Source organism: Pezoporus occidentalis, unplaced genomic scaffold (genome assembly GCF_034315485.1).
Source record: "Pezoporus occidentalis ecotype Australia unplaced genomic scaffold, CSIRO_AGI_Poc_V1 ctg195, whole genome shotgun sequence".
Taxonomy (NCBI): Eukaryota; Metazoa; Chordata; class Aves; order Psittaciformes; family Psittacidae; genus Pezoporus; species Pezoporus occidentalis.
Window position 1 is genome coordinate 1,254,009 of NW_026913800.1, and position 27,568 is coordinate 1,281,576.

At 36.3% G+C, this 27,568-nt stretch overlaps 1 protein-coding gene across 2 annotated transcripts in view; it reads right to left on the reverse strand.

Annotated features, from left to right (window-relative positions):
- Positions 1-331: 331 nt before the first annotated feature.
- The window catches only part of KIF5B (kinesin family member 5B), a 33,073-nt gene continuing 5,836 nt past the window's right edge, over positions 332-27,568 (reverse strand). The window contains exons 2-26 of one of the 2 annotated variants that reach the window (XM_062617394.1): positions 24,029-24,116; positions 22,351-22,424; positions 21,773-21,877; positions 21,312-21,360; positions 20,947-21,002; positions 20,755-20,842; positions 19,596-19,720; positions 18,208-18,312; positions 17,629-17,774; positions 15,996-16,144; positions 14,367-14,560; positions 13,549-13,617; positions 12,282-12,488; positions 10,217-10,360; positions 9,460-9,645; positions 8,511-8,628; positions 8,133-8,194; positions 7,912-8,021; positions 7,567-7,668; positions 6,534-6,594; positions 6,223-6,294; positions 5,948-6,052; positions 5,240-5,456; positions 3,920-4,052; positions 332-2,910 (exon numbers count right to left, since the gene is read on the reverse strand). In XM_062617394.1, the coding sequence (XP_062473378.1) occupies positions 2,904-2,910; positions 3,920-4,052; positions 5,240-5,456; positions 5,948-6,052; positions 6,223-6,294; positions 6,534-6,594; positions 7,567-7,668; positions 7,912-8,021; positions 8,133-8,194; positions 8,511-8,628; positions 9,460-9,645; positions 10,217-10,360; positions 12,282-12,488; positions 13,549-13,617; positions 14,367-14,560; positions 15,996-16,144; positions 17,629-17,774; positions 18,208-18,312; positions 19,596-19,720; positions 20,755-20,842; positions 20,947-21,002; positions 21,312-21,360; positions 21,773-21,877; positions 22,351-22,424; positions 24,029-24,116 (2,772 nt within the window). In that variant the 3' untranslated portion in view covers positions 332-2,903. Of the gene's footprint in view, positions 2,911-3,919; positions 4,053-5,239; positions 5,457-5,947; positions 6,053-6,222; positions 6,295-6,533; positions 6,595-7,566; positions 7,669-7,911; positions 8,022-8,132; positions 8,195-8,510; positions 8,629-9,459; positions 9,649-10,216; positions 10,361-12,281; positions 12,489-13,548; positions 13,618-14,366; positions 14,561-15,995; positions 16,145-17,628; positions 17,775-18,207; positions 18,313-19,595; positions 19,721-20,754; positions 20,843-20,946; positions 21,003-21,311; positions 21,361-21,772; positions 21,878-22,350; positions 22,425-24,028; positions 24,117-27,568 lie in introns of both variants that reach the window. The other variant, XM_062617393.1, reaches the window with a different exon arrangement.

A 27,568-nucleotide genomic window follows, 5' to 3' on the forward strand; every position in this document is an offset into this window, starting at 1 on the left:
TACACAGCAGAGTGAAGGGGTTCAAATTCTGATATACTGTGGCTATCATCAAGTTCTAGCATTTCTATAGGCATCAGCTGTTGGGGTTTTTGGTTTTCTGTTTGGTTTGTATGTTTTTTCTATCATGAACAGTCTTTTGAAGGCTAAGACCTAAATATTCATATTTGTGTGCGGGAAAGCTTGCTTTGTATCTAACTTCTTACTCCAGTGTTTGTTACATCAAGTGATCACCGTTTACACAGAAGTAACTGATCATGAAACCTATCAAGCGAACAGTATTATATGGAGACAATTTAATAAGGAGGTGTGGAGACTGCATAAACGCACAAAATTCAAAGATTTTTCTTCTCTTTATTTAAACACAAATACATTTACAGCATGCAGGTAAGTTAAAACTATATGGCGTCTTCCCCAAACCAATTGTTTTAATGCATCTTAAGTGTACAGAAGTTTAATCATATTACACAGGTAGACTTGTCCTCATGTCAAATTTAGAGTTACACAAAGTAGTAAGTCAGCATTTAAATTATGTAAATAATTTAGTTGTTCACCAGAAATAAATATTATTTCACCAAGTTCCTACCCTAAACCATCTTTTAAAAAATATGATCTAGAGGAACATAAAAATAAGAACCATTCAAAGACTGCAAGTTGAAACAGCAGTGTTGAACGTTTTCTGTATAGACTGAAGAATTTCATTTACAAAAAAGCAGTAATTGTCCTGTCCAGCTGACCTATGACAGCCAAACCAGAAAGCAAAAAAAGTTTTGAAGTTGTGTTTTTCTTATTTCTTTTTCTTTTTTTACAGTAAGAGGCAGTTCTTGGTAAACTTTGTAAGAGGTTTAAAATAAAAAGAAGTTTAAATACAAAAAGGTGACGTACACTGAGCTACAGGCTAGTTACCATTTAAGTTACTTTTTAAACACAGCAATTTTCAGCACCAAAATCCAGGATAATTACCTACAGGAAAGAAACCCCCATTCACAGCCATGAGAAAAAAAATCCTGCTTCATCTGAATGCATGTTAAAGAAAGTGGGGGTTTTTGTTTTTTATTACTGCATATTAACAAACGAAGCTCTGAAAACCTGTAGTTAATACTAAGGAAGATAACGTACAGTGCTGTTTCCATTATGAGTCATATCATTCAAAATAGTTACTATTCCTTTATTTTTTTCTCCTTAGTATGCTGTCTTTAATCGTGCTCTAAAACCACTGCAAGTTTGGAGTGCTTGGCAGCCTTAATGAACAAAACAGTCTTAAAAGCTGAAAACTCCAAAATAGTGAGATTTCCAACTGACACACTCAACCTTTAAAAATCAAACTATTAAAAATTCAGACTACTGTAGACATAGAAAAAAGTGGTTCAAGGTCTAAAATCTGACTACACTCCATCATAATATAAATATTTTGTCTATCTGTAATATAAAAGTTGAAAGTGATTTGCTGTCTGAACAGTCAGTCTCTACTGTTCCCACAATAACTGGTGAATTCCCAGCAAAGAATTTAAGCCAGAACACCAAGTGGTACCGACTGGTTCTGAAAAACTCATCAAAAGCTTTCAGTAACACCAAGTTCCTTCTTTCTCAAAGACCTGGCAACTAATTTCTACCAGAAGGCAGCTGTTCTAAACATGGTAGTGGCTAAACCCTATGAATAAGTTACGCAAATTATACTATAAAATTTTAACCCCCAGTTCAGCTCAGTGGGAGTACTGGAGCTCAAAACAAAAAAACAACCATGCTTCCTGTTGTTAGCCACTTTACAGGACTTTATTGCAAAGAGAAGAAAAATATTCAACAACTACTACTTTGGACATTTCATATACCTACTTACAAATGGATTACAAAAACAATTCAGGGTAGCACTTTATTTAGTATCTTTTTTAAACACATGTGCCTGGGATTTACAGATATATCAGTTTTTAAAAGTTGTATCCTTTATTAGTGGATCCGAATTCATCGGCCAGTTGCTGAAAAAAAATAGTTTCAATTGAAAGTTAAATTTTTGTCAAAAATTCCAGTACTGTGTATGTAGTGGAATATCAAGTTAGATTTTAGATGGTGCTCATTTTGCTATCGTGAAGTAGCAAAAGGGAACCATGACAGATACAGATAAATGGACAGACAGGCTCATCAGAATGAAGCAGAATGTTTTCACTCTACAAGACTGTACTGTGTGCAAAAATCAGGAACAGGACAGCTGGGATAATCCATTGCCAAAGTCTTTATAGTAAACTTAGGTTTACTCTTCTTACTGTACAATACTTAATTCTAAATAACCCAATAAATGGGCATTTAATGAGATAACAGTTAAACAGCCTAGTTCATATTGAACTCTATAGTTCTGTGGTGTAGCCATCACAATGCCTTATGGCAGTTGTCGTAAGCACACTTCAGTATTCTTAAACTGTACAGATTTAGTTCCAACGCTCTATGTAGCAGTCCAAGAGGAAACTGTAATGTAGAGTGCTGTTTTAATTCAGTGGGACATGTAGTGTTATGTGAACAAGTGATAAAAATGAAAGTATAAACACTGTTGCACATTCCCTAAGACAGTAAGATGAACACAAATTAAGCTAGAAAACTCAAACTAAGAATTTCTTAACATACATTCAGCTTGGCACAGTGCAGACTAAATTTAAGACATGAAAGACAAACTGTGTAATGAGCAGAGCTACACTTTAAGTAACGTCATTTTTCAAGACGCCAAAATTGCACTCTAGGTTGGGTTTTTTGGGGGGAATCAGATAGCAGAATTTGTAGAAGGGGGAAGAGCTGTACAGGCCAGGTATAATTTATACATTTTCAAAAAAATAATCCTACAGTCCCCAAAGGGAAAGATTATTGTCATGGAATGACTCCCTCTACACGATACCAAATCCTCCTCACACTGCATTTACTCTTCAGCAACTGTAAATGAGAAAAATAATAAAGTTAAATGCTTGTACCTCATAAGCCAAAAAGCCAAGTTATTTACATTTACAGTAGACCGTATTCACTATTTATATAGCCTTTAAGAGGCCAGTTCTTAGACCACTTATCTAAGTGCTAATAAAACATCTACTTCAGAACAAGAAATTACACAATTCAAAGCATTTAAGCAATGCTGTCTGTTAGCAAAAAAATGTACGGCACAATAAACTGACTGGGTATCCAGTCTTGATTGCCTTAATGGAGTAAACTTTACAAACACAACACAATTATAACCCAGCTCCACTTCCCATGAGCGTTGCTACTTTTCCAGGCCAGTGAGAGCTGTCTGGATACGACCTACTAGCTGCTGCAAAGTTTGAACTTTGCTATTTTGGGAAGACGAAACGGGAATGGCATTCATCATCCTAGAAAACTTTGATTTGCACAGGGAAATAACAATTTATCATATCTGTATTTCTTTAATGTTTCCAGAATAATTCATTAAATGGTCGTCTCCATACGCAGAACAGTACTTCATGTTCCATACTGTAGCAAAAGCTCTTCTCTAACCAGAGATTCAGATGCTTTCTATGAAATGCTTCCAAATTACTGAACATTTAAGAATAGGGTAACTGTTGAACTTAATTTCTGAATGTTTACTGAAGAAAACTATTAAAAAGATACCAGCCAGCCAGAAGAATTTAAAATGCCTACTCCTTTCCCAGTTAGTAGCTAATGGCCGTGACTGGTAACTACCTCCAATTGACTGTTTCCACATTTTGTTCTACTCCAGCAGAACAACTCCAGAACTACCATTTCACAACACACACCAGTTTTATAACAAAAGCAGCAGTGTTAGTCACATGTACCCTGTTCCTGTAACTATAAAATTCAGTTTGAAAAGTTAATCTGATCATTCAAGTAATTCTATGCCACAGAATGAACTGTAATAAAACCAAAGTGGTTTAATCACACATTTAAAAGTTGTCCTACAAGACAAACTTACACTTTGTCTTGCCGTCCTCCACCTCCACGCAGTGCAACTGGCTGGCTGTTCTGAGTGAACGCACCTCCACCACGAATTGCACTTGGATGAGTTGGAGAAGCTGCTGGATGCTGGCCAGGACGGATAGGCTTAGCTGCATGAAAAGAAATATGACTTATAAATATATACATCACAGTTTTTGATTATTCAAATTCACTAATACTTTATTTTACAGTATCCCAAATGCAATAATAAAAGTTGAATGCATTTTCAATGAAACAAGTTTAGGAGATGGCATTCTGGGAACGTAACAGATTAGTGTCAACTATAACAAGCCCTGAAGAATGGACAAGATTTTTATTGTCCCTACCAGACTTAAAGCTAGAAAAGCTTTAGATAACCACTATTTTCACATGTATTATCTACCCCACCTAATATATTTCACTGTGAGAGTCCAGAACTCAATTGCTAAGCAAAGTTTCATGAGGCTTATATTCCTCTAGCATCATGAAAAAATCATTATACCCTGCAGTATTTCCCAGATCTAGTTGATCAATAAGCCACTAGTTACTCTGCTCTGCAAGTATTCTGCATACAGATTACTCCACAGAAAACACTGCTTCATCAACTTCTTGCAACCATATAAAAATAAAACTTGCTCTATTACAGAATTAAAAAAAAACAGTAGTTTTGACAGGTAATTCACAAGCTGCAATATACTTTGATAAACTGTATTTTCAATCCATTTTGCATTAGCCTTTAACAGGACATGCACAACGGTATCACTTTACAAAGTTCTGTAGTATTAAACAGAAGCATTTAAAGTTTCAGCAGGTAAGAGGGGATATAAAGTACCTACAGGTAGCAACTGCATCAAAGAAACACTTCTCAAATTCTGCCATATTATAGGAAGCTGATCTCCAGTAAGACATAATTAGTTCATCTAGATATTTAAGTACAAAAGGCTCTATACCTGTGGTAAGCTCCCTAGAGAGTTCTGTTTGTCTTCTTAGAGATCACTTGCAAAAAAGGTAAGACAGGAAAATAGTTGTCTTTGAACCACCACTTGAAGTGACCAAGAAGAAAAGAGTTACAGCTTTATTCTGTAACAGCTCTTTGGAGACCCACAGAGGTGTCCCTGCCCATGGCAGGGGAGGTTGGAACTAGATCATCTTAAGATTCTTTCCAATCCTAGTATTCTTTGATTCTATGACAGAAGATCATGTTCATGCATGCAGGTCCAACTAACACTGAAAGATGCACACATGCACAAAGATAAAAAAGAAAAAAAAAAAAAAAGGACACAGATGAAACTTTAGGGGCATGAGATTCTTTACTAACCAATTTGCGCAGAATGTCCTCTTCTGGCCATGTTCTTGGATCTTACAGCTTCCTTTATACGATCGACTTCTTGCTGATACCGTTTACGATCACGAGAAGCATTCTCTTTGGCTTCCTTCAGTGCAGACTCCAAAGCTTTAACTCTTTCAGCTGTAGCTCTAAGTCGCTTCTCCAGTTTAGGAAGCTCACAGCGAAGATCTGCATTGTCACGTACCAGCTACAAAACCAGAATTCTTTTCTTGGTATTTCTCTTCAACAAAACACCCTCCCACACTTAAGCAGGCAAAGCAGTAGGGCTACTGCATTTTTTTTTTGCCTAAGCTTTTAGTAAATCTAATAGTTCACCAGTAAGTTTGTCATTTGAAAACCAGTTACTGTGGAAGAATATGCTAGCCAGCGTAGGCAATAAATGTCTACATTCTTCAGTCAAGACATCCTCAAGACTGGTACTAGCTCTAAACACTAACTTGGATCTTCTTCAGTTTAAAAGCAGCTATTTTATTACATATCCACATGTACTTTTAGCTACTAATTTACTTTACAGGAAAACCTTAAGCCTATTGTTTTTTTATCAAGAGACATACTCAAGATATAGAAGTATTTAATTATAAATGTTACTTTATGACCAATATGCATTTGGTCACTTTATAATAAAGCACATTAAGTAGTTTGTTTTTAATTAAAACTTGAAATTAAGGTTCATTGTACCTGCTTGTGAACCTTTGTAAGCTGTTCAAGATTATTCTCAAGGAAGGAGATCTTCTGTTTTTGTGCAGCACTGCCTCCTGTATCATCTGAGTCAATCTCAGCACTCTGCAGTAACAAAGGCATGGTGGGGAGAGAGGAGGCTGAGTACATGAACTTGCATATTAACATCAAGCCAGAAAAATTACACTGTGTAAATATCAATTCCAATTTAGTTCCACACCAAAATTTATGTAGCATTCTCAGAAACACCAAGTTTCACTACACCACCACATTACCTTTTTCACTCTAGTAGCCAGATCTTGAACAAACAGCTTCCGGAGATTGTGAAGAGTCTGAAGCTCTTTTGCCTACAGTTAAGGACAAGAAATTAAAAAAAACCCAAACAAGAATTGAAAAAAAAAACAAAACAACAAACCCCTAACCACCCCCCCCCCCCCAAACCAAAACCCCCCAAAACCGACCAACCAACACCCCCCCCACCCCCCCAAAAAAAAGCTTTGAGGAAAAAAAAAGAACCCAAAACAAACAAACTCCCCCTGTCAAAACAACCCAAACAAATATTGTTTTGGAGTATATTCTATCTTACCACAGTCTCTTCCAAACCCTTTAAGTCTTGTCTTGCTTGTTCCCGTCTGTCCTGCATAACCCTAAAACAGAATAAATTCATCTTGAAACATTTGAGCAAAACTGGAAGTTTTAATGTTTTAGGAGACTAGAGTGATGAACACTATATGGTACAAATGAAAAATATCTTTCAGTTGAAGTCCTCAGTTAAAGATGTGGCCAAGAGAGGGTATGACCCTCAGAAGTCCACGTACAATTGGGGTAGAAGTCAGGGAGATGCAGGACAAAAAGAGGAAAGTACTTTTAAGGAATACAAACAAGTACCTCCAGATGCATAAATTTTAAGTTTCTAGAGTAGGTAAAGAAAGATTCTCAGATGCAGGTCCTAGGCGAATACAAGGGGAGAACTTGCCCTATACATGTTCTTAGCTCTGACCAGCTGAGACGACAAGCATCCCATGACAGATTATGAACCTTTTTTTTTGTTTTGTTCTACCACCTCACCCCAATACAGCTGTCAAAGCTAGCATCATGAAAAACAATCTCAGTTTACAGGAATATAACCTAATAATGATCACTTCACAGAGCTTCTGTTTTCCTACTGTGAAAGCATTTACTGCACTGCTAATGTTCTCTCTCAGAATTATAAGGCAGTGCAATTACTCAGATGACAGGATACATAAAAAGAATGTGGACTTTTTATGACTTGAGGTTGGAATAGGAGGGTCAGGCACTGCATGAAAATGAAGCATTCCTGCTAAGTAGCCAAAAACCTTCTTTTCCTCTTGAAACTTTTCCTCACTTGGCCAGTTCCACTATTAGTTCACAGCTAAATCATTAAATATTTAAGGTAATACTCTAAAGAATATCTCAGCATTCTATCAACTTCCCAGACCTCATAATTTTACTTCCAATTTTAAATATGAAGGCAGTACAGAGGTTCTCTTTTTAATACGTATATCATACAGTGAGAGCCACTTCATCCTATTAGGTCACTAGTATTTAAAATGTCAGTGTTTCAACACACACTTGGTTTATGCACCATTTTCACTTACGTAAGTTCATGCAGCTTTCTACTTTTCTCCTGATCAGTTGCTTTCAACTTCTCATGCTCAACTCTAAGACGTTCCTGTTCAAGCATCATCTTCTGGTTTTGGCTGAACACAGAAAGTAAATCATGTTATATGTGTGTGTGTATATATATATATATATACACATATATATATACATATATATATCAGCTGAACCTGTCAGATATCACATTCACTAAAGCAACACAAGTTAGAAAGAGACTGTTGGAGGAGTGTGCCTTCCACACTCCTTCCCACTACACTGTGCTTCTATACTACTGACAGAGTCCAGAGACATGTGGCACTACTAAAATAAAGACAATTACTTACTCTTGAAGTTCAGTGATAAGTTTCTCCTTTGCATCAACTTCATCTCTTAGGCTACTGATTTGTTTCTGATGAGTCTCACGATGGCTTTGAATTTGCTGTTCTACAGCTTGCTGTTAAAAAAAAAAAAAACAAACAGTATGTGTTATACATTTTAAGAAGTTGCCATACTTAAAAATAAAAAAAAACCCAACCACCCTAAAAACCCAATGAAATTAACTTACTTTGACTTCATTTGCAGTTTGAACCTTATTTAAGTGCTCTTTCTCCATCTCATGGACTTTTTCTAGTAGGGATAGAGGAGAGAAAACAGGTAACTAGGCTATCACAGGGAAGATGGAGTTACTTCTCCCTTCCCAATGCTTTAAAATTGGGAAAAAGTCCCCTCCCACCACAAAGATGGATTAAATCAATACCATCTTTAATTTAACCCTATCCACAGCAGTTCTTTCCAATAGCATTTTCCTGTTGATTAATTCTACATGTTCAGTAGCAAAAAGCCATTTTGTAGTGATTCCCTTCAATCTAAACAGAACAATTGTCTATTTATCACTATATACTTTAAGATGGTGGTGGGTGGGCTGTAAGGAGGTAATCCCTACCCTGTGCTCGGAGCTGAACTAATTCTTCACTAAGGGAATCCACAGACTCTTCCAGTTGCCTCTTTTTCTGTTCCACATTCTGAAGATATTCAGTCAAAGACTTGATCTTGGCTTCATGCTGGAGAACAGAAATGTTCATTTACTTTGGAAGTAGGTATCACAGAATTACATCTGCATGAACAGTTTATACTTATTTTTATACAAGTAACTTGATCTCAAAATAAAAATGGTACCAACTCTTTAAGTATATGACTACTCAAGTAGATCTGTAATGCAGCCTGTAAGACAATGTCTTTATTCTGGATAGGAACGAAATACATTTTTAACTGTTTGAAATACTAAAGAGAGGCCCACTGTATTAAGAAGAGGGCACTGAAATATGCATCTTTTCATTTAAAAACATGAGATGACCATCTGTATGTGAAACAAAATACAGAAAAATTAAATTGCACATGTAGCTCACAATTTTCAGAGGTGTTAAAAGTCACATTACTGATTTTTTCTAACAATTACATTAAAATGGCCTTTCTCGCATTAGAAGTAAATTTAACGTGCTATGAAAGACTACTGTGATTTTACTGTGCTGTTGCTATCTCTCCCACTTCCAACTTGCTGTATTAGTAGGCAGAGTGCTCACTAGCCACTCCTTCTGTAAGACTTGTGTTTGTAAAGAAACCTGTGATGGAGAACCTGTGGACCCTAATATTTAATACAAGCGCTACAGAAGTATTATCAGGCTACAGACATACTGCAGAAATTCTGACCTCCTGTCACACAATCAATCAGAAGCATTCAAATCAAAAACAGTATTGAGGATACAGCTGAATCTACGGATGATCACAATATACTTTGTTAGGTGTCAAAAAGAAATTGCAACTTTCTTCTTTTCCTCAGCAGCTTAATGAATTCCTAAGGACATTCAAAAAGTCTCTTGTAAAGAAACATTTACCTGTGAGATACGGAGCTGACACGCAGCTAACTCCTTTTCGTTTTCTTCCATTTTCTTATTGCTTTCAGTCTGTGTGCCTTCTAACTGCTTGCAACGTTTTACCATTGTTTTTACTTCTGATTTCATTTTGCTAATGTACAGTCTTGCAACTGTGAATTCTTCATCTATCATGCCAGTTCCCTCAGGCTGCTGAAAAGTGTGGAATGACACATTCAGAAAGATCAGATAATGAAAACAAAGGTGAGCTGAAGTAACTTTGTGCCCAATACACATCCCCCACCTTGACTGACAGAGCATTTAAACACAAAAACATAATTTTCAGATTATTGAGAAGTTTGCATAAAGGTAATGAGTCATGTAAAGAGGGAAATACGGTTTCCTACAGCTTTCTAACACTGCTTACATTGTCCTACAGTGATCTTCTACATTTAACTTTTATTTCAGTTTCCCATTCTGCTACTGTAGCTCAGCATTAAGTTTCCAAGATGATGCTGTTGATTACGACCACTTCATACAGCAATTTAACAATATGAATGAAACTACTACTTCAGAAAGAAATCATACCTGCTCTTGTCTTGTCTGCTTGATACGTGAATTAAGTCACAGCATAAGCAAGAGATAAGCTTATGTTCAAACCATCAACATATACGAGGCTTCCTATGGTGGTTTTTACCACACTAAAAAAAAGCTGACCCCGCATATCCACAATGTATGTGTGTAATATATGGCATTAAAAATTACACTGACTAATCCTTACCTTGACATCATTATTTCCTACTGCAATTCCTATCTCTGCAAGATCTTTCAGTAAGGAGGCCATCATTTCTGTAGCTCGTTTCTTCTGATGGTTGGTCATTTCTTTAAGTTTCTGAAGCTCTGCATCTATACTGGCTAGAGTAACCTATAGGAAGAAAGAAATTACACTTCAATAAACAACACGCTTTTGTTTTTAGAACTAGCTTCATACTAATTAAATATAGCAACATATGGTTGCCTACTGAAATATCCCATTTTCATGCCTAAACCCAGGCTGGTATCAACGTATGTGAATATACCATATAGTAAAAATTTAGAAGTCTTGGAGTTACATTTCATTCAGAATAAATACTGCTAAGTGCTGGAGACAGAGGTCTTCAGCTAACAAAATATAATCTTACAGCTCTGCAACAAAATTCACGTCAATGTTGTTTAACAGGAGAGTTATAGACAGCTAAATATTGAAGAATTGCATTTTTTAGGCAAAAGGTATATGGACAGCAAGTCCAACATTCTTCACTGTATTTTGGTAAAGAAGAATCATATCAGCTTTTCCTGGAGAGCTTTTAATTCTCTCCTACTTTCAAATCACAAAAAGGCATCCAGTTCCAAGAACTCATAATCACTGCACTTACTCTAGAGCAATTTCTCAGCTCATTTGACCTGCTGTGGTTCTAACGGCTGCAGCTGAGCAGTTCGCATACTCGGAAGTTGTCCGGTATTTGTTCTCCAGTTTTAAAAATATGCCAGAAATTTTACAGCAGAAAAGTTTCAGCCAGTGATGATACCAAAGGATAATTGCTGCATGGTTTAGCTGTGACAGGCTGAGAACACTAAAACGTCTAATTTTACTACATCTCAGAACGGTTGTTGCTTTCTTGGGGATTGAGTTATTCATGACACTCAGTGGACATTAGCTGTAGTATCTAGAATTACTGGACTATCTATAAACTAATTAAAAACAACCATACAAACAACCACCACCAAGAAAAAGCAAACCACACTTCAGAATAATACATGCATACATCTAGCCTACTCCACCAAGTTTTAAATGCTGCTCATAGTAAGACCAGAGACGATCTGACTTTCGGCCAACCTTCAAGTGATGTCAATTACCAATGAAGATTACACAGCTCAAAATACTTAGAAGTTTAAAGAGAAGTTTCATGATCTCATGAACATCACTTTAATGCCAGTGTTCTGTCTAGTCAAAAGTTACTAACTGAAAACTGAGACACACTCACTAGGGAGACCGAGACCCAATCAATTTTCATCTTCAAGAACAGAGTTCAAGAGGCTTGTGCCATCACATATTCTGTCTGCAATACCAACAATTATGCTGATACTTTCCAGTACTTAAGAACTTCAGAATCATGGGTAGAGTATTAACTGTCTAAAACTGACTGAGGTCTGCCAAATAACTGGCTACCAAAACTGTCAGTCAATTCAGAACCTATGCAGGTATGTAAGGAAGCATATGGTATTCATGCTGTGTGACTGGTGCTGCATCTGTATTTTAACCAGAGTAATCTTCTCGAATACGTCCTCAGTGTTCAGGACTGCTCCTTTCAGAGGGTACAATAAACAGCCTATTTTTGAAGGCATTAAGATTAAGGTATTTTAGGTGCCATAAATGCAGCATGCAAATACACATTCCTTTCAAGAAAAGCTGTAGCATGTTCACTGCAATTTCAAGATTGGAAGGAGCAGATTCTTAAGTGAGGATTACCTCACCTGCACCAGATAGACAAAAAAAATGGAGTCAGATCACCTGCATGTAAATGAGAGAGTTAACTTCTGATATTTAGGATTTTTCTATTTTCAAGTAGTAAAATGCTACAGGTGCTAAAAAGATGAGAGCTATCAAGGTCAACATTCGCTGTGCACTCTTCTGAAGCTTACTGGTTTTGAAAAACGTCATCCTTCACTAAAAATAAAGGAGTTTTAGACTTCAGCTCCCATTCTCCCTTGTGAAAAATTTTTAAGTGACTTCAAGCAAGAAATACAGGTGAGGCAAGAAAAGCTACGTTGGAGACTGTCAGTAATTTCTTATGCCAATTTCATACCGATTTTTGGTTGAGTTCATCACTAAGCAGTTCGTATTCCTTTGCCTTATCTTCTACTTCCTGAGACTTCTGATCATAATTGACAGCTAATTCTTCAAGGGCTTGTAAGACCTCTTTCACTTCCTCTTTAGAGGCATCATTTTCAGCCTGAAGGCGATTCAACTCTGCTTGCAGGTTGTCTTGGTCCCGTCTGGTGGATGCTAGCAGCTGCAACATTGAGAGAGATTTATTTAAAATTACAATAACAAATAATCATAAGGAAAAGCCTTTGTATAAGTTGAATCTTATCAATGCTTGTAGCTACTACAATAGCTTATATCTACATTTTTAGTGTCTAGCATTATGCAGTAAGGATGCCAAGGATAGGTAAAGTGAGTATCACAAACAATTAAATTTATCATCTATATTAAGTATTTCCAAAAGGAAGCGATTAAAAATCAAGACACATACGGACAACAACTGAAAATGCACATGGGATATTGCAAGTTCTCAAAAAAGCACACTACTTCATGAGGCTGAAATTGTCAACAGGCCAGGGACTAAACTTTCAGCATTTTAACTATTAGATGCTCCAGAATATCTGGACAAAGGGAACAGCTGGTAAAGAGGCAGATTAATTTACTTAAGTAAGATTAAACAGTAGGTCCAACTTCCCAAGTCGTCAACCCATTTTCTTCTTGCCATGCAACAAAAGATCATAATTTTCTAATGTTTGTGCTAGACAGAATTATTTTTTTCTAGTAGCTTGGCTAAAGGAAATTAACAGTTTCATTATTAATAGGTATTTTCCCCATTTAATTAAGTTACAACACTGACAACATGTGCAGACAAATAATTTGAATATTCTAGCAAGCATGGTCTAAAGTAACACATGGATACTTTCTTTTAATTTATAGGCCATTACATTTCCTTTCTCTCTGTACAGCAACTGACCAAAAGTAAAACCTGAAATGGATTTCTTATAGTAAATCAAGGTATATTCAGTTTTGACAAACTGCTAACTTTGCATAGGGAATAACAACTGCTGGTATCTTTGCATAAAACACTTAAAATTCCTTCAGTCTTCATGGTTCAAGAAAACTGGTTTAAGTTTAGCTATTAGCACAAAGTGGGAAGAATGAATAGGCAGAGCATTCAGATAAGGAATAAGAGAGAACTATTGTACAGTAGTAAGCCATCACCCTACTCCCTGGTTACGAACTGTGACCTATTCACAACATCTCAAATTTATTTAAAGGAAAGACAAAGATGCAAGAGTGAAACTTACCTCTTCCTGATCCAACATTTGTGTTTTCAGTTTTTCTACTAGCTGGCTCTGCTGATTAATTTCTTCATCCTGCAGTTCAAGTAAGACTGTGTTTGATAAACTAACAAATACCACTCAGGAAAAATAATCTAAGAGACAGTAGATGTTAGACACCTAACTTTTCCATATTCTGAGACAATTACACAATTGAAAGCAATAGAAGTAACCACTTGATTTCACTGGCTAATCCATTAGACTCTTAACCTAGCACACGTCTCAACAAAGACAAAAACTGTTCAAAGACAAAACTCTTATACCTGTGCTTTTGCAAGTTTTCTCCAAGTTGTTTTAACTTCCAAGAAAGAATGATGATCTAACTAAAAGATTTGTTTCCTCTCCAAATTTAGTACCATTGCTTACACTTAAAATTATGTTCAAATAAAATGTGTAACACGGAAGGAAAAAAACTGCTGTTTTCAAATTACATATAACCCTGCTTTCTCATTATTTTTCTTTCTGGTACAGTATTGTTCCAAAAGTCAAGAATGTTCTACACCCAAAAAGTATAAATACCATTCAAGATTCTCATTAACTTTTCCTTCCTAACTTTCATCTTTTTTTCCAATGTACTGATATGTTAGTTTTCAGGACATTATTTTAGTAGCACCAGATAAGACAACTTTGATTTCTCTTAATCAGAGCTTTAGAATTGGAGCAGGCACTCCCAGCAAATACTTAAGTAAGCTGTACTAACAAATGAAGACTGTCAAATTAAGTATTACGTAACATAGTTCAAGATGTATTTCCAAGAGGTTTTACATTAAATAAGAATGGCCTACCTTGTCATCCAATTGTTTGTATAGTTTGGCGATTTCTTCCTCACATTTTCTTCTCTCGGCATCAGTGAAATTGCCAGTTACTCCAATTGTGGTAGCTGGCTTATCATTAACAACAGTAATATCCTTGTCCACTGCAAAAGCTTCCAAGTTAGCCTTCTCCTTGTCAAACTGTTCATCAACTGGTACAGTTTCCCCTTAAAGAAACAAATATACTCAGTTTTAGTATGATCAGCCATGCGGCATCTTCCACGACATTAGCCATGAGAAGTATTACATAGCTCCTACTAACAGTACTGCTCCACTTTTAACATGCAGTTGACCTCATGTGATTAGATGATAAAAAACCTACCACTAGATCATCCAAATCATCTCCCTGCTTACCATAGAACATTGTATTTCACACAGTTACTCTGCTACGAGTTCTAAATCTCAAACTCTTGTCTTCTAGAAAGGCACCTAACTTGCCCTGAAGACAGAAAAATCCTTTCTTTTCCCTTGGTAGTCTATTTTGCTAGGTAACCATACCTATTTTTAAACTGCTTCTTCCAATTTAAAATATTTTCTTTTCAGTTACACTTTTACCCTTTTATGTTCGTTAAGCCTTTTCTGATGAGAACACTTTACTAACTTCACACAGAAAAAATACCACACGATTATCAGGGCACTTCTCTGGTAAACAAAACTAAATTCTTCAGCGCCTTATTACAAAATATTTTATGCACTCCTCTAGAGCTCTTTCCAACACTCAAGTGTAGTTCTTCCAGAGTACTGACACAAGATACTGAACATTTCAGGTGTGGCCTCATACCATCTCCACAAAACATTTTTAATAACTAACAGAAAAAAAAAAACCAAACCCAAACCAACCAAAAGAAAGAAAAAAAACACACAAAAACCCAACATAAGCCCAACCAACCAGACAGGAAGAAACAAATAGAACAGAACCCCACATCTATTAAACTTACTTAAGTCAGCCCACTTTTCTCAGCCTTACATGAGGAGTTGTCTACAAGATTGCAAGATCATTTTCTACAGCTGCTAAACTCCAGAATACATCTGTAAAAATGACCTACATTCCACCTTCCCTGAATTTAAGGCTTCATATTTAACTTGCATTTTCTCCGACACTTGAATAGGTAAGAAGTTAATTATTCAGGAAGAAAGAACAGGCACACATTTTGTGCTGTCAGCACTTTGCGGGGGTTTGGGCGAGTTTTTTGCTCACTAACATGTCTGAGTTTTAAACCAGGACAAGATCTTATGATATTAATCTGAATTAGAAAACTGAACCAGAGGAAATATTTTATGCATTTGCAATTAATATCATTCTTTCTCCCCCCAAATAATTTTTTTTAGAATGTATGTAACTCTAGCTCTGCTAGAAAACCAAGTGGTGATCAACCTAACACCAATATACTTGCAAACATTTGTGCCATTAAGTGACTATATGAAGTTGTTCCAGTTGCAATGCAGTGAAAAATACGAAGTTCCAATGTCAACTTAATATCCTGGCTTTAAGGTACTTATTACTATCTTGCATAGTCCTTTAACTTTTAGTACCCGGAAGACTAATTCAGTGCCTGTTGTCTTGCTTAAAGCTGTCAGAAGAAAAGTTGAACTGCTTCTTACCATTCCGCCATCTGTTGAGTTCATTTTCTAGCCACTGTATGGTGTTACGCAGAGTCTTGTTTTTCTCTTTTTCCTTCTCATACTTTTTCTTCCACTGTTCGGCAGTGAGCTCCACGTTGACACAGACTGTGTTCTTAATGGTCTTTGCTCTGCACAGAAAAAGCAAAAAGATCTGAAACTTCATTTTTTAAAAAAAGGAAGTAAAGCCTATTTAATAAAGTTTCTAGAGAGCACTGGTGGAAGTGTAAACGTTCCCACCTCTTCCAAAAAGCTTATTTCTACTCCCTGTCAACTTACTATTCTTTCAGTTGGATTGATACAACTGCTATTTTAACCTAAAAATCCAGTTACTAGATCTCCATTAATCAAAAAGGTGTCACAAGCTAGAAAGTTCAGATGTGATTGTCTGTGTTCAGTCAGGTGGATCTCATTCAAAGACACTAGGTTTGGAGATGAAACTACAGACACTAGGAACATGTATTCATGAAGTTAAGATACAGGTCTTACTTTAGTGCCATACGTCACTTACCTCAGTAACTTTTCTGTACAGTCTCCTGCTAACAAATACCCCACATGAAAGATTAGAAGGGGTAAAAAGCTTAATGATAGCCTGAAATCCTGCCCCCCGCCCCTCCCCATTATGACTCCTATAGGCTCCTTTCTGCAAAGCCTCACTGTGCTTGATGACTACCAAAAGGCACATGATTTTCTGCTAAGTTATGTGAAATTTACGTAGGCTTCAGTTACTACAAGCTGGGGGTTTCAATATAAATTTAACATCCCTAGAAGGTTGCATTAATATACTAGACTAATTACAGTGCCTGAGATGGAAGAGTACTGTTAACTCCTGAAGAAGTCAAGAGCATGAGGCAGTGAAACTACAGAGCTACAGCTGGAAGACATTTTTCAATAGCTCATTCAAGAAATACTTAAAGGAAAGGAAAAGACCTAGACTTTAAAAGGAGACCAATAAACCTCCACTGTTGCAGAATGCAGTCGTTACTCCATACCCACTAAGTACCCATATTCTGCCAGGTTTTTCAGAACTTCTGAAGTCACCTAGTCTACTTCCCATAATAAACAACTTATCTGGAAAGACCAGTAAAGAAAAAAAAAAAAACAACAACTACCTTGTTGAACTAAAGTGCTTCCACTTAGTTACACTAACAATTAGTTATTTAGGTATACTAACATCTATAACCAGATGAACCAAGTAATGCTGGCAGCTTCTGTAATGTGTTCCAGTAAATTAAGTGGTTAAATCTAGTGGTCAGGAACTGGAGTATGATGATGAAGCACTAATAATAGAGTGGTAAAGAAGAGATACCTAACAAAATACCAAATTCTAAATGGGTACTTATAAATTCAATTATGAATGACACAGGAATGTAGAAGTATTAACTTAAATGGTACTGGAATGATAGATACAGGAAACAGACCACAGGATGTAATAAAATTTTTTATACAGTATATGACAGATCACAACATTTCACCACACACACACTGAAGAATTACAGAAAGAAAGTAAACTCTCTAATTAATTTGGTTTGAGAATCTTAACACTGTAACTTATTTCTCATTCTGCATTTATTTCTGAGCATAGTAGGTACAAAATACTAAGTCATTTACTCACCTTTGGCCAAACAGAAGAGTAGATTTCGTTTCAGATTCATTGTATGATGATGGAGAGCAGCAAATAACAATAGTGGTTCTGCAATTACCCCCTAGTGAATCTTGAAGGATTCTGGTCATTTTGCTATCACGATATGGAACATAAGTCTATCAAGAAAATGGTTAAATGAATCAGTCACATTTTTTCAGACACATTCAATTTGTTGAAGTAAGAACTAGAACTAAGCTTTTGTTAGGTTTAACCTCATTAGAAAGACATTAAATTCTACTCTAGTTTATAAATCACAAGGAGGAACACACATGGGATGAAATAAAATTGTACTTCTATGTCTGGTAGCTTTTAAAACACAAGAAAACTTTCAGTATGATGCTTAGGTCACTCAACATTAAATGTAACTTTACTGATCATTAGTTTCAACACAGTACAAGAGTAATGGCCATTTGCAATGTGTTGATGCAACTGGATTACTTTCAAAGATTCCATGCATATCTCTGAGATCAGTACAGTGTTCCTGTGCAGTATCATGTTCAGAGATACAAGCCTTTAACCATATATAAAAATACAAAAGAGAATACTTACACTGCTTTCAGCCAAAGCTGAGATGACATTTCCAAGAGCAGACAATGACTTGTTGATGTTCTTGGCCTCATCCAGCACAGCACCTTCTGCTCCAGTTTTACTAACCTACAAAATATTGCAGTAAATTACTAAATGCATCTGCAAAAGACACCTTCCACACTCAATATAAGTCTTAAGTAATCAAGTCACTCTCCCTGACTTTGAGGTAGTCTCAAACCCCCATATCAAAACCCAAAAGACACACCACCTGCTCAGAAAAATACACTGGAGTCTTTATTAGCAAGAATTTGTGAGAACAGATTTTAGAGGCTGAATCTAGCCTACAAGAATGCTCTAGAAATATACTTAGATATCAGCAGGAATGTGACAAAAATCTACCCTGACACCATTCTATTTACCTTAGCTCTTCTGCCTCAAGGGCTAAATATGACTTATAAACTCTCCCTTTACTATTCTCCTCAAGCTGAGCTCATGACTACAGCTAAGCAATTCTATTTGCCTATGTTTAAATCAACCCAAAACAAGGCATCAGAAAACCTCATGTATTTCAAAGAAAAATAACAAAACCAAAACCAAACCAAACTAGGGAAACACAGAAGCTAAGTTTGAAATAAACAGTGAAAGGAAAAAAAACTACAGAAAAAGGAGACCTGCAACCCAGCCCTTTTTTCTGACTTTAATGCTTCTAATTTCATACTCATTAAAGAGGAAAAAAAGACCATTACTAAGAAGCACATTTCCGAAAAAGCACAGGAACAGAGACAACAGTAGGCCAGAGAACAATGACGCAAAGAAAGACAACAGCAAGCAGAAAGAACTGAAAAAAACTGGAGACAAAAAGAAGGATAAACCCAGAAGCAAAGATGAAAAAGAATGTCAAAAATCCAGCTCTTAAAAAGGCCAACTGCAGTATAAAAGTGATACAAGAATAAGAAAAATGGTACATCTTTCCTTCCTTGCTTTCGGTCACTGACAGAGAAAACAAGCTGTCATTTTAAACAATGTTATTCAGAATTTCAAATTAAGAAACTTGGTACCATTATGTAAGAAAATTCAGGTATTCCACATCCATAAAACTCACTCTGTTCCAGTACCTGGGTAGCTGAGATACCTGTACACACTGCTCTCACAGATACCATGACTGAACTCTAGCCTACTTCCCCACCCTATTCCCTATTTACAAACCCTCACTGCAGAAATGCACAGCCGCTTAAAGAGGTAGTATCTAACAGCCAACCCAGACTAGGATTCAGAAACCACATTCCAAAGTCAAAATTAAAACACGTCAGGGATGACAACTGGACAATCAGTATTACATGAACGTAAAATATTTGACTGTAAATAATAACTGGAGTTTTTTCAGAGCAGAAAAGAAAATTTAGAATTACCTTTTCACTACCTGCCAAGTCCACAAGGTAAAGCTTTCCACTTAGTTTCTGTTCTGTTTGAGTATTCTCTTGTTTTACATTAATGAGAAAAATACTATGACTTCGGGAGCTGTGTTCATTCATATCTATAATCCAAAACAAATATATTGTCAAAAATAATTATACGTTATTTTTAAAATACATTATTGTTAAAAAAAAAAAATGTATCTTCCCACAGTGAAGAGAGAGATCTAAAGGTAATGAAGCAGTATAGAGTAATCTCTCAATGACAGTAAAATTAAAAGGCAGCAAACCCAATAGTATTGTCTAATTGAGTAACGAAGATCTAGTTTCCCTTGGGCTTCTACTAATACCACATAAGCTCACTGACAAGATTTGCTAGCCTGTCAACTATGTATTTTACACAATTTATTTTATTAGAAGAGAAGGTACATTCACATTCTGATACCAGAATATTTTTTTTTGGTAGATTTACAATGTATCATTTTTTCCTATTCAAGTGAAAACTTGGAACTAGATGGCCATAAACTTTCAGGCTTTTCTCATTTAAATGCCTACTATCCCTTCTGCTGTGAAACACGCAGAATAAACAAGACATTGAATCTAAAGAAAGATTTTAATTCAATTTAAGCTGACTGAGAACATCTGCCTATTTTTTCTTGCTTTTAATGATAATTCCCGCACAAGCCTAAAAGGACCAGCTCTTTGACGCCACAAATGCAACTCAATATAGAGTAATATCCTTCCATTCAAATTTCTGCTATTTCCTCCATTATTCTGGTTCCCACTTCAGAACCTTACTATATAGGAGCAATGAAATGGAAGTGCAGGACTGAGTCTTCCTTAAAAGGAACATCACATTTTTCTTTTCCATCCTTAACCAAACACACGTGAAAAAAAATCCTTTATTTTCCTGATGACTGTATATTATTTCTTTTCCTGACTAAAAAAGCAGACACTGGAAGATTGTGAAGATTCACAATCTCAGATTTCGAAGTTTCACAATCTCAGATTTCTGATAGTCACTTCAGTTGCCAAGAACTGAAGTATTATTTTGCATGCACCTCATCTTTCCTTTTTATGTCTTTTTCTTTTTTTTTTTAAGGCATACCAGAAACAAGCTGATAAAGCATGAAAAGTGATGAAAGATAATACTTACTTGTAACTGCTACATGTCGGTTTGATTTTCCTTCATCTATAGTATCCATAACTTCTTCTGGACTACATACAAAACGCTCTGTGCAACCCTTAAAAAAAAAATAAAGGCAAAATATCACCACACCAACAAGCCAGAAGTAAATGGTATACGCTAGAGAAGCACAAGATGAAAGCGTAACAGATTGATGCTCACCTTTACATAGGGAACTCTATTTTTGTCCTCATGAACAGAAAGATTGGTCTTTGAAACTGGAAGAGAAAAAGTTCTAAAGCTAAGGTATGTATGATTTCTTTGCAAAATGAATGAGGTGTGCACAACACACATCCAAGTCACAGACATTATTTCTTAGCAACACTTTCTTGTATACATTAATATACATGAAATAACCACTACTGTAGCTTTAGCAATATCGTATAGATTTCCTCCATGCTTTCCCATTTTGATGTACCCTTATTATGGATTAGCATACTGCATACCTATCTTAATACCGTAAGTTTTTTAGTATCTCTCTCCAAAACAATTTTTTTTCTATGTTCAATATAGATCAAAAGGCTTACCATCCAAAAGGTCCCTTATTTTATCCAAGTATATTTCAAAATACGACACCTAAAAGTGGAAAGGGGAATAAAGATACAGCATAAGAAAGCAAAATTGCTTTGCTTTTCAATCACAAGGATCCAGCATGATTACTACTATCTCCCACATAATAACACATCTAGCTCAAGCCCTTAGGGCTCAACTAAAATACACCCTTAATAAAAAGAATTCTGATTAAAAGCTTCAAACACTATCAGCACTGCTACAGATTTTCAAGATAGCTAACATTGATGTTTAACAGAAATACAATTAAAGTGTTCATACAATTCTTCTTTAAGAAAAGACAGTTACATCAAAAATAATTCATACTATCACATTTCCAAATTACAGGCATTTGAAACATATATAGAACATCCATTTAACCACAGACTACATCCAGTTTTAATATAGATTAAATAAGTAATAATGAGGAAAAGTTTACCTTAATATGAAACTCAAGATTCTCATCCATAGAATAAATGTAATTAAAAATATCTTGCACTATTCTTGGAATAATACCCATTCCATCTGGGTCATGAAGCTTCCCCTTATTAGAAAAGGATACAATAAAAATAAAACATTCATACTGACTCTAACATCACAAACAGTATACAAAGGCAAAACAAAGAGCTAACAGATAAATTAGTTTTAAATGCTGACAGGTATAAAGTAAATACTTTATCTAGAAAAGACAGACTTGACGACCCATTTAGCACCAGCATTTGCCAGGGGTGAAAAGAACCACCTCAGAAATCCCCTGAACTACTAAAAGTGAAAAGGTACTATTAACATTATTCAACCATGTCTTATCCTAGGGCTGAATAAGTACAATAGCTGCCATTATCAGTCCTAAAAAAACCAAACCATTGTGGGTATCAAAATGTTGCAAAGGAAAGGGAAAGAAAATTACAAATGCAAGATGAAATCAAGCACACATCTTTATTTTGAGAAAGATAAGACTATTGTGACAAAAAGAGATAACAGTGACATGAAGAGGAAAATTATTTTAAGATTTCTTACTTCCATAGTGTGCGTCTTCCCAGATGATGTTTGCCCATAAGCAAATATTGTACCATTGTATCCCTCAAGTACATCTAAAGGGAAAGAGTATTTTCATTAGAGTTCATTTCCTTCTTCTAAAGGAAAGTAAAATGAAATAGAATGCAAGTAAGCAGTTCCTAAAATGTTCAGCAAGTTAAAATCACCCAGTGTTTGGGAGCTCTGTGCTAGAGTTGGAAGGGAGGAAGGTGCTCCTCCCTACCCCTTTCAATGCACCATTGACTGTGTTTTAGAAGCTTACTGTATAGGAAGCTTCTGTTCCTTCAGCCAGAAAAATCAGGACTTCAAATTCAGGAGCAAAAAGGAAATCAGTCTTTGATAACTCTTAAGCAGAAACCATACATGAGAATGCAGTAATATTTTCTGCCTTTGGGAAAGTTTCAACATCTAATTGTGAAGAGAATGGGCTATGCTGTAAGTTTCAAGCTGCAAACTTCTGGCCATAAGCTTATAGTTATGAAAGAACCAACCCAAAATTCTAGATTAAGGGGTGAAGGGCTGGTGGGTTGATTTGTTTACAAGTCAGTTACAGCAGAATCACATCCTGCAAGCAAAAATTCAATTTTCCAAATATAATCATGAGATACTCCAAATGGGGAAGTCTTTGCCACCCCATCACACCCATCATCCATTTCTACCACCAGAGCTCATCTGCCACTTGATGCAGCACAGCCTAGAAACACTGCACAGAGGAACAGATCCGATTTTTAGATGGAGAAAGGGGGCAGCATTACGACTCTTAGTTACCTCCAGTTTTTAAAGAAGCAAACTTCTGATCTAATCCTAGATTACTATTTAACTCATTAAAGGGTTAAACACTTGCAGCAGCATGGATTTTACACAGTAATTCAGTTTTATAATGTTCAAAAGACTCCTACATTTACCTCATCTTCTCTTGTCACTAATAGCTGACATTTCAGGGGGTTCTGACAAGACTGTTAAAGCTGTTTTGAAAGCTGTGTCAGAACTTAAAACTGAACTCAAGAAATTAATTTTATCTTCAGGAAACAAGCTAACAGCTTACTACAGCAACATACTGTGGAATAACCTTCCTTATGATGAGACTTGATTTTCTAAAGTTACTAGGCCAATTCAAGTTTGGAGAAACAGCACAACCTGATGTGCACAATGATAATTCACATTTAAACTTTTAGTTGTGAAACTAAAAATCATATTGAAAAAATCCTCAACTGTGTATTAAATAAACAAGCGTAGAAAAGATCTATAGCATATACATGATTTAACAAGATCCTTTTCTTCTTACAGTCCTCCAAACAAACTAAAGTAGAATGTTTTCACCAACAAATTTGAAGGGGGGGAAGTAAAACTTCATTCATTAGAATTATTTTGATTAATTACTGACAAATTGTTCTAAACAATCTTTTGCAGAGAACTGAAAAAAAACCCAAGACATGACAGGTAAATGTTGTCAAACTTGCTGTTCCAGTCAACAAACAGTTAAGAACTGACATAATTTATCAGCTTAACTACAGGATGATTTTATAGTGCTATGATCCATGTTGACTCTTATTAAAGATTCAGAGGGTAAAAGATAACAATAGACATATCAGTTTTCAACACCGAAATCCATATGAATAGGAAACATTTCCTTATTATTAAAGTTTTTGTTCCACCTTACCTTTGACAATCTTCTTAGCACAATCATTGTATACTTGCTCCTGTGATGTGTTTGACTGGAATACTCGGTCAAATATATATGGCTTGGACTGGAAAAAAAAACAAGCAGAAGAGCTATTAAAAAAACCCAGACATTAAAAGTAGAACTGGAAGGTGTTCATACAGAAGTAGCCTATACCATCTCAACTCATCTTTTGTTTTATTTTAAGCACTTGAAGACTGCAGTGAAGAAATCAGCTTATACAGTATTGCCTAAATCTTCACATGCTTGCCTATAAGGTCTTAAATGTATTTGCTTTCAAAGTGTTATCTAAATGGTTCTCCAAAACTACTCTGCCACATGACCTCAATTTACTTGATTTACAGGGCAACCCAGTGCCTAGTAAATCTGTACATCTGCGAATCTGTTTTTCTCTTCTACCCTAGCAGCAGGTTAACTCTGGTCAACCCAATTTACTAAAAACAGCTCATACTACATCACATAGACTACCTTGGTGTCCTTGGTTACTGCTACTGCTAAACCCAGGACACTTGGTAATACTTGTTAAAAACTTCGAACCAAGAAAAAACTTTCAGATCACCTCTAGTCAGCACAAGAGGTATTTCCCCATACATGATATGCTTAAAATAAAGCTCCATGAGCAGAAGGAAAAGGCCACTTTGGAAGAAGGGAACCTTTCATAGAAGACTCATTTTGGAGACACTATAAGAGAATGCTCTGATACAGCTTTTGACAGGAATGTTGGATTCAGCTTTGCTTTATAGAAGAGATTTCCATAACATAGTTAGAAACACAGAACAGTTAGGGTTGAAAACGACCTTAAAATCATCTAGTTCCAACCTGCCTGCCGTGAGCAGGGGCACCTTGCACTAAACCATGTCACCCAAGGCACTGCTCAACCCGGCCTTCAACACTGCCAGCGATGGAGCATTCACAACCTCCTTGAGCAATCACTCTCACAGTAAAAAACTTCTTCCTTATATCCAATCTAAACTTCTCCTGTTTAAGTTTGAACCCACTGCCCCTTGTCCTGTTGCTACAGTCCCTAATGAAGAGTCCCTTCCTCAGCATCCTTATAGGCCCCCTTCAGATACTGGAAGGCTGCTATGAGGTCTCCACGCAGCCTTCTCTTCTCCAGGCTGAACAGCCCCAACCTTTTCAGCCTGTCTTCATACAGAAGGTGCTCCAGCCCCCTGAACACCCTCATGGCCCTCCTCTGGAATTGCTCCAACAGTTCCATATCCTTTATGTTGAGGACATGAGAACCGTACACAATACTCCAAGTGAGGTATCACAAGAGCAGAGTAGAGGGGCAGGATTACCTCCTTTGACCTGCTGGTCACGTTCCTTTTGATGCAGCCCAGAATAGTTTTAAGCAGCTGACCATCCATTAGGATATGAATTATTATGGTCATCTTACAAAGTTCAAATTTTTGTAGCATTTTCAGAGCTTGATTTAGTAGGTAGGCAAGCAGATAGGCAAAGTTTACACGGGATCTATGTCAGTTACCATTGCTGAACTAACTGCAACTGTTAAGTGCTCTATTTTGCCTAAATTTAATTCATTATCATCCTCCCTCAAGGATATTCTGGAACTGCCTCTAGCTTCCATCTTTCATCCACCCACAACATTCCCTTCCCCAGCCTGACCTTCCATTTGTCTTTTAATAATGTCTAGTGTAACACAGAAGAAAGCTTTTTAGATTCAACACATATCATCTATCTGCTGAGAGGGCTTGAATTCAGGTGGATGAGCTCCCTCCTGGAAAAAAATAATTACAGCATTCACTGTGTAAATACACTCAAGAAACCACAAGACTCAGTAGGCGGAAACTATCCCTAAGGTGCTGAAGTTTGTCAGAATGCTTGTTTCAGAGCAGGGAAATCACAAGCCTTCTTGATTACTCATGTTAGCGTCAAATACATCTCACATTCCTATGCTCTACAGGTAGAATTGAAGCCACCACATACACTAGGAGACAAACAACTAATAAGTTCAAGTAAATCTGAGGTAAGAAAATGAAGACTGAAAGCATGTTACATAAAAAGGTGATTCTAGAAAAGATAACAGGAGCTATACATTTTCTTTCTCACCAGCAGCTGGAGTTCCAAAAAGCCTCCAACTTCACAAATACCAATCAGCTATGCTACACACTGAAACTTTTCTATATCACTAACCATTAATCAGATCTGTTTCATGCTCAAGTGCGTATTTACATGCACTGAAATAATGCCATTTTGGAGGATCATATTTACCATTACACATTGGAAAAATACAGCAAGAAAAGCAAGTGTTCAAAGTCACAGCAAACAATCTCTGTAGCATTAGCAATCTCTGTGTTTATACTTGCAAGACTCAAATCTTCTCCAAATTATTGTTTCAGATGACAATTATTCCAATTCAATTGATTTTGGAAGACTTAGGGAAAGTTCCTGGATATGCTCTTCTGACAGACTATGCAGCAAGTATTAACAAGACTCACTATTTCTCACAGATCAACATACCTGATCTTTGCTGTTCCCAACAGAAAGGTACCTTAAAACACACACTTTATTTTGCATCATGTATGTGTTTGAATGTGTGGATATATATACATACATTGTTTTGTATTTATATAATACTACAGAATATTTCTGATGCCAGACAGATTTTTTTTATTTACTTCTACAAAATCCAACTTCATAAATAAATCAATTATTCAGGCCTAGTTTCTGGTAGAGCAGTCTAGAAGGAACTGTAGGCCCAACCTACACCAGCCTGCAATCTGCAGGTATTTGCAGCAGGTTCTCCTTCAAACCTCCTTTCCTCCTTCAAAACATGAAACACTGTTTAGAGGGTTGGGGTTTCTTTTTTTTCTGCCAAGCAAAGCTTGTCCAAATTGAACTGCTCTTCTTTATCTGTGTTAAAGGAAAATTGTTTACTAATTTGAGAATAATCCATAAACAAAGAATACTTTTAGACTACCGACTTGCCATTTGCTATTTAAATGTCTTCATGAGAGAAAAGAGACAAATTACAGTATCCCATATAATTAACAGTCTCTCCCATTTTATAAAATGTTAATATAAAGAACAGCACGTATGAAGAATGCCCTGGACTAGTAAGAACAGAAAACCAAGCTGCAAGGCCTTCACTCATATAGTAATGCCTTTAATTGATCTTGTTTATTTATACAGTGAAAGCAGCTAGGCACATGACAAATTCCAATTTCCCTCAAGCTAACAATTGCTATCAACATACCCACAAAATTCACTAATTCTGGCCAATGAACGCTCAGAGGGGTCATGTTTATACCAGTTGTCACTTCCCTATCCCTTACAGGTGGAAAGTAGAATATTTGTTTACATGCCCTTTTTATTACACCTTCCTAGATGAAGCCACAATACAATTTCAAAGCACTCAAAAACCCAACTATGTATCTCCCTTCTATCCCAGGTCACAGTTCATTTATCACACCTATGAAAACCCACATTAGAGGCATGTCCCTGCTCCATCATCACTGAATCAGTAGGTTTAGCCAAGCAGGTTCCAAGATAATT